At 36.0% G+C, this 12,645-nt stretch overlaps 1 protein-coding gene and 1 pseudogene across 3 annotated transcripts in view; both read left to right on the top strand.

Moving 5' to 3' along the window:
• Positions 1 to 12,645, top strand: part of ATP11B (ATPase phospholipid transporting 11B (putative)) — a 134,798-nt gene that overhangs the window by 106,013 nt on the left and 16,140 nt on the right. For all 3 annotated transcript variants that reach the window (XM_030931667.1, XM_030931662.1, XM_030931674.1), the window contains 3 exons: positions 1,730 to 1,795; positions 2,333 to 2,436; positions 3,635 to 3,800. In XM_030931667.1, coding sequence (XP_030787527.1) covers positions 1,730 to 1,795; positions 2,333 to 2,436; positions 3,635 to 3,800 — 336 coding nt within the window. The remainder of the gene's footprint in view (positions 1 to 1,729; positions 1,796 to 2,332; positions 2,437 to 3,634; positions 3,801 to 12,645) is intronic.
• On the top strand, positions 10,240 to 12,474 carry LOC115897729 (annotated as a pseudogene).

Here is a 12,645-nt window from a genome sequence, read left to right as displayed (position 1 = left end):
ATATGACTTTTGATTCTCGTCTTGGCAAATACATTCCTCAAATGCTCTCAAAGGAATATTAATTGATGTTTCATTGTTGATAATCATAATTATTATTTTCCGATTGCCTTTTGTATACCAGGTACTGCGTTCTTTTTGTATACCCCAATTGAAAACTTACAGAAAACTGAGATTTATCCTTATTTTACAAATGAAGAAAGTGAGATATAGAGAGGTTAAGTAATTTGTTAAGTAAATGATAATTGTTAGAAATCTGTAATAAAAACACATCCTTTTTAATAATTTTTTTGCACCAGTGTTAAGATAATGATTGTTAGGTTTTGAAGGGAAGGTGAGAGTTAAAGAAAGACACAGAAAGAGGGCAGCTCAAGAGCAAATGCAAGCTTTTTGTCCAGCATAAAACCTACAGAAGTGGGGGACCAGCCTAATGCCAGAGCCCATCAGCTGCTTACAGACTGGGGGTACTTACAGGTATAGGCGGGAGGGGTCTGGGCAGTATGGCCCACTGTCTGGCAGGATATTGACAAGATGTTCCCATGATGAGGCGGTTCTGGCCCTTTTTCTGGTGGGATGTCTTCGTGGTGTTCCTTTATCCAGCAAGATATGATAAGGATCTTTCTTCTTTTTTTTTTTTTAAGTTGGAGTCGCTCTCATTGCCCAGGCTGGAGTGCAACGGCAAAATCTCAGCTCACTGCAACCTCCACCTCCCGGGTTCAAGCGATTCTCCTGCCTCATCCTCCAGGGTAGTGGGATTACAGGCGCCTGCCACTGTGCCCAGCTAATTTTTTGTATTTTTAGTAGAGATGGGGTTTCACTGTGTCGGCCAGGCTGGTCTCAAACTCTTGACCTCAGGCGATCCACCCGCCTCAGCCTCCCAAAGTGCTGGGATTACAGACGTGAGCCACCGCACCTGGGGTGATAGCGATCTTTCTATGGTGGTCACGTGGTGGTAGGCAGGCTGTTTCTCAGGTACCGAACCCCTGTGAAATGTTGACTTTGACCAAGGTCTGCAAAATAGCAGGGAGCTTACAAAACGGTGCAGTTTGGACTAACAACGATTACTTTGTAAACTAAATTATTAAACTTGTGGTTGTATTCTTATTTGTAGAGATAAAATCCTGAAACTCTTTTGGTGTTCTGTGTGTTTAATACCTTAATAAGTTTTGGCTTAAAGCCCGGGGGAATATTTTCTGACTGGCAATAATAGAATTTTTACATGGAATCCTTTGAGGAGTAATTCCATGATCCATTATCCTTCCTTTCAGATACAGGTTTTAAGTGTAAATTTCTTTCCTCTTGCTGTACTGTACTGTATCCAAAAATACTGTGGCAGGTGCTCTGCTGTGACATCTGGTTGGAAAGGTTTGTGAAAATACTTGTGATTGAAAAGGATTTTGTTACCATTTTTACTGTGCAACAGCAATAAAGCAGAGCCTAATGACTACATTATTCTAACTAAAAATAGTCTGGGCCACACCATTCTAAACCTGTCTTTGGGTTTCCAGTCTGATAATGGTATCTAAAAGATCATTGTGTGTAATAATAACACATGTAAATAATGCTTTATGCTGTTTCTTCTCATACTCTTAACTTTATAGTCACCAGTTTCAAATGTACGTGACTTAAAAATTTCAAGGGATTTTTAGTAGAGAATTAGACGACTTTTTACCTGACATTTTATTTAACGTTATGTTAACACATAATGTAATAGTATATTCTTTCTGTTTAGATGTTTGGAAACTGGACATTTGGCACTTTGGTCTTCACTGTCATGGTTATTACAGTCACAGTAAAGGTATGGTACTGAAATTAGAAATGTGGACACATTTTGCAACTGTTTACATAATTAGTTAATTTTCTTCATTTCTTTAGCCATAGATACTTTTCCTTTTTCCATTTTCAAAAACGATTAATTTCACTGATTACTATTTTAATAATTCACTTAAATTTTTGTCAAAAGTTATTTTTAAAGTTTATTTTAGGAAGCCTCAGCTGATTTTTATGATCACATTTTTAAAAATCACTAAAATTTTGCTTCCTGTGTATAGTGCCAGACAATGTAATTTGTTTTAGGCCATGGAGTTGAAAATAGAGTAATCACGTGAAATTTGAATGCTGCTTCCTCAAAGAAGAAAAATATTATAAACTTGAAATTATTTCATTTTATACTAGGACCTTTTCATTCATATTTATCTCTGAGGGATTTTGAGGGATTATATCTATCTTCTGAGGGACTTTTAGATATTTATGTTTATTCTTGAGTTTTATCTGAAAGGTTAAGGTAAAGCTTTATTTGTTTATATTTCTAAGGATATAAAAACTTTTTTTTTAGATGGCTCTGGAAACCCATTTTTGGACTTGGATCAACCATCTCGTTACCTGGGGATCTATTATATTTTATTTTGTGTTTTCCTTGTTTTATGGAGGGATTCTCTGGTGAGTGAATATGTTGTATTTTAAATGGATTGCTTCGACATAATAAACCTTTATTGTGATAGGTTACATTATGAACATATCTGCTCATAACAGATTTGAGACTCCTGGTAAGTTCTTTCAGTTGATCTTACTGATATGGAGAGGAAAAAACTAACATTTATTGAATATCTACAATTTTTCTAGATTTTCTATGTAAGATATTATATTGATTCATCACAATCATTATCCCTGTTTTTTTCTGTGTAGAAACTGAGCCTCAGGGTCACAAAGACAAAAAAGTAGCAAAGCCACGATTTAAACCCCAGTTGTCTTATTTCACAATTAATTTTCTTTACACTAGTTATATTATGTATTAATGTATTATGTATTAATATATACAATAAAGTAAGTCACACAGAGCCATTAAATATTAATCATTAACTTTTCTCACAAAAGTAAGTAGTATGCATCATCTTCATTGATAGAATCAGATACTCAACTGGCTACTCTGAGAGATTAAAAATTAATGTTTCTCCTAAGATTCTTTGGTAAGTGATGGATAACTGAAGGCTCTCTTTTGGAGAATTTATATTACATTTGCCTGCTATGTCTTTGATTCATCTATCAGACAAAAAAACTTCTGAAGGTAGGCCAAAAAAATTTGGATTAGCTAAATATTAGCTTCTATTTAGGATCATAAAAGGATATTATGAATGTTTCTATATTTCACCATATTCTTTTGAGGTAGTATATGCAAAAACCCAAAAAGAATATCTTTATAACACCTACTACTATGTAAAACTAGTATTCGTGAGTACATTAATTTTAAAATACGTTTTGAAGAAGAGCTTCTGAATAAAGCTTTCATTCTAAGATTTGGATAATCAGTCTTCTCAAATATTTTGTTACACACTTTTTCTTGCTTTGCTTGGTCCCTTAAGTCTGTATTAGTACATTATTCTTCTGATACGCTACCACTAAGATAGGGTTATCTGGTCAACTGCTTGCCATTTTCCTAATAAAAACTATAGTTGTTTTATTTTTAACAATTAAAGCTTATCTTGTTTTGTTAGTTGTTCAGTTAATTAAATTATACCAATTTCAGTTTTGAACATTTTCTTGGAGTACTTGTTATGTTCAACTGTAGTGTCTTTATATGATGTCCTGATTTAAGTCTTTCAGTTTCCACTTTTATTAAGCCCATTGTCTTTCTTTGCAGGCCATTTTTGGGCTCCCAGAATATGTACTTTGTGTTTATTCAGCTCCTGTCAAGTGGTTCTGCTTGGTTTGCCATAATCCTCATGGTTGTTACATGTCTATTTCTTGATATCGTAAAGAAGGTATTTGACCGACACCTCTACCCTACAAGTACTGAAAAGGCACAGGTAACCACTTTTTATAATAAATTCATTATCTTTTTAGTTAGGGATCTTTAATGATGAATAGCTGTCATAATTTGCTTATGTCAGAAAATAGGAAATTAGCCATTCCTGTTTCAAGTATTTTGTAACATAAACATTGTTCAATGTGATATTTTTAAAGTTATTTCTTACTATTTCTATTAATTTTATGACTACTGATAAATTATTTTTTAATTACATTGTGTTAATAAAACTTGATGTTTTTAGATATGAAACTATCAAGTTATATCCAGATAATAGTAAATATTTTTATTTATTTTATTATTTATTACTATGTAATATCACAACATTCTATCATATATATATAATGAAGATCTATAGCCATGTCTTTAGACACATAATAATTTGAGGAATTTTTCTTTTTTTTTTTTTCCGAAACGGAGTCTTGCTCTCACCCAGCCTGGAGTGTAGTGGCACGATCTTGGATCACTGCAACCTCCGCCTTCTGGGTTCAAGCACTTCTCCTGCCTCAGCCTCATGAGTAGCTGGGATTACAGGCACTTGCCTCTACACACGGCTATTTTTTGTATTTTTAGTAGAGACGGGGTTTCACCATTTTGGCTAGACTGGTCTCGATCTCCTGACCTCATGATCCTCCTGCCTCGGCCTCCCAAAGCGCTGGGATTACAGGCGTGAGCTACTGCACCTGGCTGAGTAATATTTTTTCTGATCATATTATTTTCATCAAAAAAGTATGAAATGAGGTCTTTAACCTCAATAATTTGTACAGAATAGAATTTTTAAAAACATATTATCTCACTAAACATGTATTAATAAATATTAAACTATAGCAAATATTAGCAGTATGTTACGTAGTGCTTAAGAATCTTGGGGGCCTGATAGATCTCAGTTCAAATCCCAGGTCTTCCATTTGGTATCTCTGTGACTTTAAATCTCAGTTTCTTCATTGGTAAAATTATGATAGAAATATCTTTTTTATTACGTTTCTAGTGAAGATTAAATGAAAAAATTTCCAAATACATATTAGATGCTCAAAAATTGTAGCTATTTAGTTGAATGTGCCTCTTTTATATATTTGAGTAGTACCTGAGCTAGAAATCTCTCAATTTGTCCTTTTAACTATATTGTAGTATTGGATAAATACTCTCAAAAATATATTCTAGCCAACTTTTATGCCCTGAGTTTATTAATCATTTAGTTCTTCCCAGGTTGAGATTTTTTAAACACGCTTGTAACATGCCAGATGAATTTTGGAAATTTAGTTGTATATTCATCCTACAAATAGAAAAACTACTTCCTAAACATTTAGTGATGTAAGTTAGGCTTCCTGACCAGTGCATTAGTTTTAATTTCAGTTGGTCATGTCCACAACATTTCTTTAGCATTTGTTTGCTTCAATAACCAAATCCTAGCCAGTATACACATTCACACCATTGAGACAGCATAGGCTTGTGAAGCCTGACAAACTTGAATTCAGATACTGTTTCAACAGTTCATATGTATGTCCTTGATCAAGCACTTCATAAGCCTCAGTTTCCTTCTCTATAAAATCAGATAAATAATTACTACTTTACACGGTTGTTAGAGATAATGAGTATGAAGTGCCTCACACTGAGCCTGTATATAGTTGATCCTCAGTAAAACAGTTATCATTATAAGTAAAATGAAGATGAGAATGTTACTCTGTTATACTGATCTCCAAATGGGGCTAAAAAATTTGCATAATCTGATTCCTCTATCTGTCCATGCATATATATTTATATCAGTGTGGACAGACTTTTCTACTCTGCAACATATTACTTAAACATATATCGGCCGGGCGCGGTGGCTCAAGCCTGTAATCCCAGCACTTTGGGAGGCCGAGACGGGCGGATCACGAGGTCAGGAGATCGAGACCATCCTGGCTAACACGGTGAAACCCCGTCTCTACTAAAAACTACAAAAAACTAGCCGGGCGACGTGGCGGCGCCTGTAGTCCCAGCTACCCGGGAGGCTGAGACAGGAGAATGGCGTGAACCCGGGAGGCGGAGCTTGCAGTGAGCTGAGATCCGGCCACAGCACTCCAGCCTGGGCGACAGAGCGAGACTCCGTCTCAAAAAATAAATAAATAAATAAAATAAAATAAAATAAACATATATCAGAAGGTTTGCCTAGCTTACTATTCCTAATCCTCTGGAAAAAAAATTTACAATAATAGAGTACTATTTTTAAGGCTTTGTTCATTATACTTACTCTAGATCTTTATGGAGAATAATTTGTCTCCCTGTTTTGACCTAAATATAGTTATATTTCACCAAAATATATGGATGGCATTGTTTTAAAGACTTAATTCTTGAGGCTGGGTGCAGTGGCTCACACCTGTAATTCCAGCACTTTGGGAGGCCTAGGCAGGTGGATGGCTTGAGCTCAGGAATTTGAGACCAGCCTGGCCAACATGGCGAAAGCCTAGGTCTCTACTAAAAATTAAAACAATAGGCCGGGCACGGTGGCTCATGCTTGTAATCCCAGCACTTTGGGAGGCCAAGGCAGGTGGATCACGAGGTCAGGAGATGGAGACCATCCTGGCCAACATGGTGAAACACAGTCTCTACTAAAAATACATAAAAATTAGCCGGATGTGGCGGCAGGTGCCTGTAGTCCCAGCTACTTGGGAGGAGAATCGTTTGAACCTGGGAGGTGGAGGTTGCAGTGAGCTGAGATGGCGCCACTGCACTCCAGCCTGGGCAACAGAGTGAGACTCCGTCTCAAAAAATAATAAATAAAAATTTAAAAACATAAATTAGCCAGGCATGGTAGCACACTCCTGTAGTCCCAGCTACTCAGGAGGCTAAGACACAAGAATCGCTTGAATCTGGGAGGCAGAGGTTGCAGTGAGCCAAGATTGCGCCACTGCACTCCACCTTAGGCGACAAAGTGAGACTCCGTCTCACAAAAAAAATATACTTAATTCTTTATAAGAGTAAATATAGGTTCAGTATCCTTTATCCAAAATGCTTGTTTCAGATTTCAGATTGTTTAAAGAGTACTTGCATTATACTTATTGATTCAGCATCCTTAATACAAAATCTGAAATGCTTCAATTAGCATTTTCTTTGAGCATCATGTCTGCACTCAGAAAGTTTCAGATTTTAGATTTTCAGATTGGAGATCCTCAACCTGTAATCAGATTTATTTATATGTATCCTTAGAAATTCTACTTTAGGCAGAGCATTTGCAAACTTACACGTGTTCATAGAGGTTTTTTAATAATATAAAAGGTGATAATACTAGTTCTTGTTACCTTTCCAGTAGCCTCTTTTTAAAGGAATACATAGGAAATATTTGGACTACCTTAAGGTAGGCCGTTAGACAAGTTAAAAATTAAAAGTGCTTATATATATTCTGGTTCTTTCACTATAAAGCTAAAATTGATTTAGTCTATTTGATTAAAAATGGAATGTAAAGTGGAGCAATCATTTTATCTATGTGTAAAAGCTAGTATAGTCTTCCTTCTTGGCTCACTAAATTTACTTCTAAATGACTTAACTGGATGTTCTAGGTGGTCTAATCCAAGAAGGAAATCTCTGCTTCTACTCAGGGATCTTCTAGCCTGCTGGGGTTGGTGTATTTTTTCCTTTCCTTTTTTTTTTTTTTTCTGAAACAGTATATGGTCATTGAAATCCTATATGTAACATTATTCCTTTGTTATGGTCAGTAATCATTATTTTAGCTTTATATCATTCCTGATTTCAAATGATGGAGAAATGGCTAGAAAACTGTCAGCTACTTCATTGTTTACCAAAAGTAGCAAGAAAAATCGTATCAAAGGAAGAGCTGTCAGCATGTTTTCTGAGCCTTGTTTTTCTCCAAAATAACAATGTGGTGTTAAGAGTGAATAATAAATTCTTTTGATGGCACAGCCAACAGCCCTACAAATGTTAGTCATGTATGTGTATCACGTATGATATTTATTCCTCCTGTAGGAACAGATGTATTTATAAAGCGTGTCCTGTGTCTCTCTTAGGTGATGAATACAGCTCACTGACTTGTTGTGTGTCCATCCCTTTTCTGTCCACTTATAGATGTACTCCAACACAGTTGCTTTAAGTGACGAGTTCATCGCACTGCAGCCATTGTCGAGGGCAAGGAATCAGCTGAGCAAACTTAGGTAGAGTAGGAGGAGTAGAACCTCATTAACTCTTCTGCATGCTAAAGGTCAATTAAACAATATCAAAAGATGGGCAGAGGCATGAATAAAGAGTGGGGCATTTTTGTTAGCATGGCCCTGTCTCTGGCTAATTTGACCTTTATTAACATATACGTTAAAACCTAAAAAAAAAAAAATCCATTTCTTCTTTGAGAAGAAAATTCAGGTAAAAATTCAGCGTGATCACAGAACAGAGATCTATACCTTGTTAATATATTTGTACACCTTAACTATCTTTTCTAGTACAACTCTAATGCTTCTGCTTGTCATGTTATTCATATTTATAAATGCTCCTGCATGTTGAGTAATTAAAGCTACATATTTGGAAGTGAGAGTTGCCCATTTTTTAATCTTGCCTTAATTTGTATTGTAAATACATGTGCATATTTATGTTTGTATACTGTAATGGCTGCTGAAGCATTTCATATCCTGGCTACTATTTAGTGCATCTATAAATTGAACAATGTGTGTGTATGTCTTATCTTTATCTCCACAGACAGATGCATTCTGTCAGTTTGTACAAAAAATAATAGTATAGAGATGTCTTTTGATAGAAAGGGATGAAAGCTTAAATTCTAGGACTTTTTATATTAAGATACTAAAACTATGTATTAAGTATGGTTTGAAGGGGAAAAGTAATATAACTTATTTTTCTTTTTAGAAATTGGCACTTTTCCATTTCTTGCTCTATTGGTTTCTTACAGATTTTTAATCACGTATTTTTTAAAATTCTTTTTTATTCTCAAGGTTTCTAATCTTTCTCTATGTTCATTTGAATTTTAAATTCTTTTTTATTCTCAAGGTGTCTAATCTTTCTGTGTTTTTCTGATCAAATGAATGGCTTTTACACAGCACCACTTAAATAACCTTTTATAAAACTCTATAAGTTCATAATATTGAGCCATTTAAAGATTTATTAAACCTTTCAGGTTATTATTAACTTCAACTTTAAAAAATATTCTATTTCAAATTATAATGGTGTAATAATTACAGATGAGTATACAAATGGGTGTTTAAGTGGTAGTCAACTAAATTTTATATTTAAAATGAGAAATAAATTAAAACAAAAATTTACCTTCACTTTTGGCTCAGCCAAATATGTGTATCACAATTTTATCAGTAGGTGACTTTAAAAACAGTGGCTTTCTATCACATTTTTTAGCATCTAATTATTTAACTCTAAAGCAGGAAAGCTCATTATTTAAAAGCACACTCTGGCCAACTGTTTTTTGTCATATAAAGATAACTTTTATATTGTGAATAATCATATTTTTGTGAAATCATATTTTCACATATCATACTGGCTTAAATCAAACCACATTTTTTTAGCAAAGCTAGATTTAAGAATAATGGAGAAAGGAAATCATAAATCAAGGAAATCACTGATTCTGTAATACTCTGATAAAACAGTAAGCTGAACATTGATCTGTGAAAGGTCACAATGAGAACAGGATATGGATGAGATGGTCTTTCTGCAAGCCACTCTCCAATCAGGTGGTGTAACAAGTGGGAAAGAATGCTGTTCAGAGAGCGGCAGGCCTGAATGCTGCTGCTGCAGCTGGTGCTACTCCCAGTGGGTCCTAACCAAGTCACTTAACCTCTGGGCCTCCAGGTTCTTCACCTGTCACATGATCATTTTACATACTGTGGTCTGCTTATTTACCGTCAGCATCATAGAAGAACAAAAAGAAGAAATACTGTGCTCAACTAAAAGCCAGGCAGAGAAACAGTTACTCAGATTGAGCAGTGAGTGACCACTAGGTGGGCATTTGTTCATAGCTGCATGGAGAGTAAGTGCCCATATACATCTTTCTGCTGATGCAGCCTCTGAATTTTGAATGCCTCGGTTTTTTAAACTGCATTGAGCAGTATTCCATGGGTGTGATCCATAGTAGCGTAACTGTTTACTCCTGTGACAGAGAGGAAAACTGTATGGATATCAGATATCTTTAAGAGCTTTTTCATCTTTAATCAAGTTAGTACTTCTTAAGGACAATTAAGGCCAGGCGGTGGCTCACGCCTGTAATCCCAGCACTTTGGGAGGCCAAGGTGGGTGGATCCCTTAAGGTCAAGAGTTCGAGGCCATCCTGGTCAACATGGTGAAACCCCATCTCTACTAAAAATACAAAAATTAGCTGGGCGTGGTGGCAGACAACTGTAATCCCAGCTACTCGAGAGGCTGAGACAAGAGAATCGCTTGAAGCCAGGAGATGGAGGTTGCAGTGAGCCAAGATCATGCCAGTTCACTCCAGCCTGGACAACAGAGTGGGACTACTTCTTTAAAAAAAAAAAAATACAAAACTATTAACAATTTTCTTTTGAATAAACAAAACTCATTTTGAGTGTTTTCCCTTCCACTCTTCCCCTGTATTATAGGCAAAGCTATTAAGATACCTTCACATAAACTTACTATACGCTTGAAACCAAAAAATTCTGATAATCTTTTGTTTATATCAGAAATTCAGCATTGCATCTTTCATAGAAATAAGTATTGGTCAGTCTTAATCCTGGGAAAATACATAGAGATAAGGCAAAATTGTTTTTTATTCATTAAGGACATTTTATTGTAATTTAATAAGTTTAAAATAAGGATGGCTGTAGACACACTTTAAACTTCCTTAGAAGGTCTCTAATACAAATACAGAAAAAGAACTGAAATGTGTGTAAATTATTGACCCTCATTAAAAATCTGTTTCAAATTGAGGATTAAATTTATTTTGTTAACAAATAGATCAGGTGAAGCGCTTTGCACACATGCTCAACATTTCTAAGGCCATGAAGTCCAGTTAGAGTAGAGAAGTCTTCTGAGAAGGGAAGCAGGAAAGATGAGAAATTGGACATACCTTTGCAATAAGAACCCTAAATCTTGGTGGCAAATGAATTTAATAGAAGAAACTGAATTTTATTGAAAGAAATTTGGTTTTAACTTAGTTATAATATATATTTAGTTAGAGCTTTGTGCACTGGAAAATCATGGCTTTATTTTGTGTGCTTATGTTCCCCTTAAGAAGTTCCCATTAGGGAAACTGCCCCTTCTTGGGGGTCATGATGGGCAGCAAGATGGCGTCTGCCAGTAGGGTCGTTCAGGTAGTCAAACCACACACTCCATTAATAAGGTTTCCTGACAGACGAGACAATCCTAAACCCAATGTATTGGAAGCTTTGAGATCAGCAGGGCTACCATCTCACTCTTCTGTAATTTCACAACATTCTAAGGGAAGTAAATCACCAGATTTGCTGATGTATCAGGGTCCACCAGATACTGCAGAAATAATAAAAACATGAGCTTAGAAATACAGAAGGAAACTTGTGTCTCAAGAAGAAATTGAATTTATCCAATGTGGAGGTCCTGAATAACCATGGTGGCTGCTGTTTGTCATCAGAAGGACTTCCAAAATGACAGATGAGAAACTGTATATTAAACACCTTTAATAAATACTATGAAAAAAATGAAATATAGAAAATTTAGATGGACACTTGTATTTCCTAATTTATGTATCTTGGTCAGCTTCTCCACAAGCTTACGTAATTGTTTATACACTTTATACTTATTAAAATATACATTTTTTTTAAAAAGTTCCCGTTAGCCCTCTTTTGTGACAGTAAATGTGCTGTTCTTTGAACATTTCTTTTGTGCCTCAGATTGTGGACGCCAATTCGTTGCTTTGATTTTAAACCTCTATATGGTGAAGAGTATCATTCTGTAATACGAGACTTGTTGCTTTTCTGTCCTTCCAGATGGAAGAAGATAAGGGTTCAGTCAGCTCAGCATATGAATTTGCTGAAAGCCAGCACAGAGGGGAGGACAGTAGGCACCTGCTAGCTGAGGCTTGCAGCCAGCAGGACAGTTGTTGCGTGCACTAGGTAGTACTGCGCTGGAACTTCCCGGGGACTCATCCGCTAAGTTCTCATGTTTGGGGGGCATGTCATGGGACACCTGACCTGACATTTCCATTTCGTTACTAATTCCTTCACTGTTCCTCATATGTTGTTTTGGTTTCATTGTTTTCCTTTTTTGTGATCTCATTTTTCATATGTCCATCCCTGAAAATTTTGCCAATCTCTCTTTAGAGTTCCAAAGATAAATCAGACTTCACCTCACATTCTAAGCTGTGAAGATATTCTCACAACCTATTGTCTTACATTCAAGAAAATACTCCTTTTCACTTCTCCTTTTGAAAATGTCTTGCTATTTCTGCTTTCTCTGAAATCATTTTCCCCCTTAAAGTTGTAGTTGTGTATCATTTACCCGTCTTAATGTAGTTAGATACTGAATTACTTATCTAAGTCACCTTTTAAGTTGAATGATCAAAGAGTAGGGTGCTTAGACTTAGTACTGAGAAATTTTCTGCTGACTGATATTCAACAAACTTTCCATTCTTTTCATAAATCTTTTGAAACAGGGTCTCATTTCATCGCCTAGGCTAGAGTGCAGTGGCACGATCATGGCTCACTGCAGCCTCAACCTCCTGGGCTCAAGTGGTCCTCCCACCCCAGACCTTTCTCCTGTAGCTGGGACTACAGGTGCATCCCACCATGCCCAGCTAGTTTTTTGTATTGGGTCTCGCCATGTTGCCCACACTGGTCTCAAACCCCTGGGCTCATGCGATCTACCTGCCTCAGCCTCCCAAAGTGCTGGGATATAGGTGTGAACCACCACAC

The sequence above is a fragment of the Rhinopithecus roxellana genome, chromosome 1 (assembly GCF_007565055.1).
Source record: "Rhinopithecus roxellana isolate Shanxi Qingling chromosome 1, ASM756505v1, whole genome shotgun sequence".
NCBI classification, from domain to species: domain Eukaryota; kingdom Metazoa; phylum Chordata; class Mammalia; order Primates; family Cercopithecidae; genus Rhinopithecus; species Rhinopithecus roxellana.
This window is presented reverse-complemented; position numbering and strand designations above follow the sequence as displayed.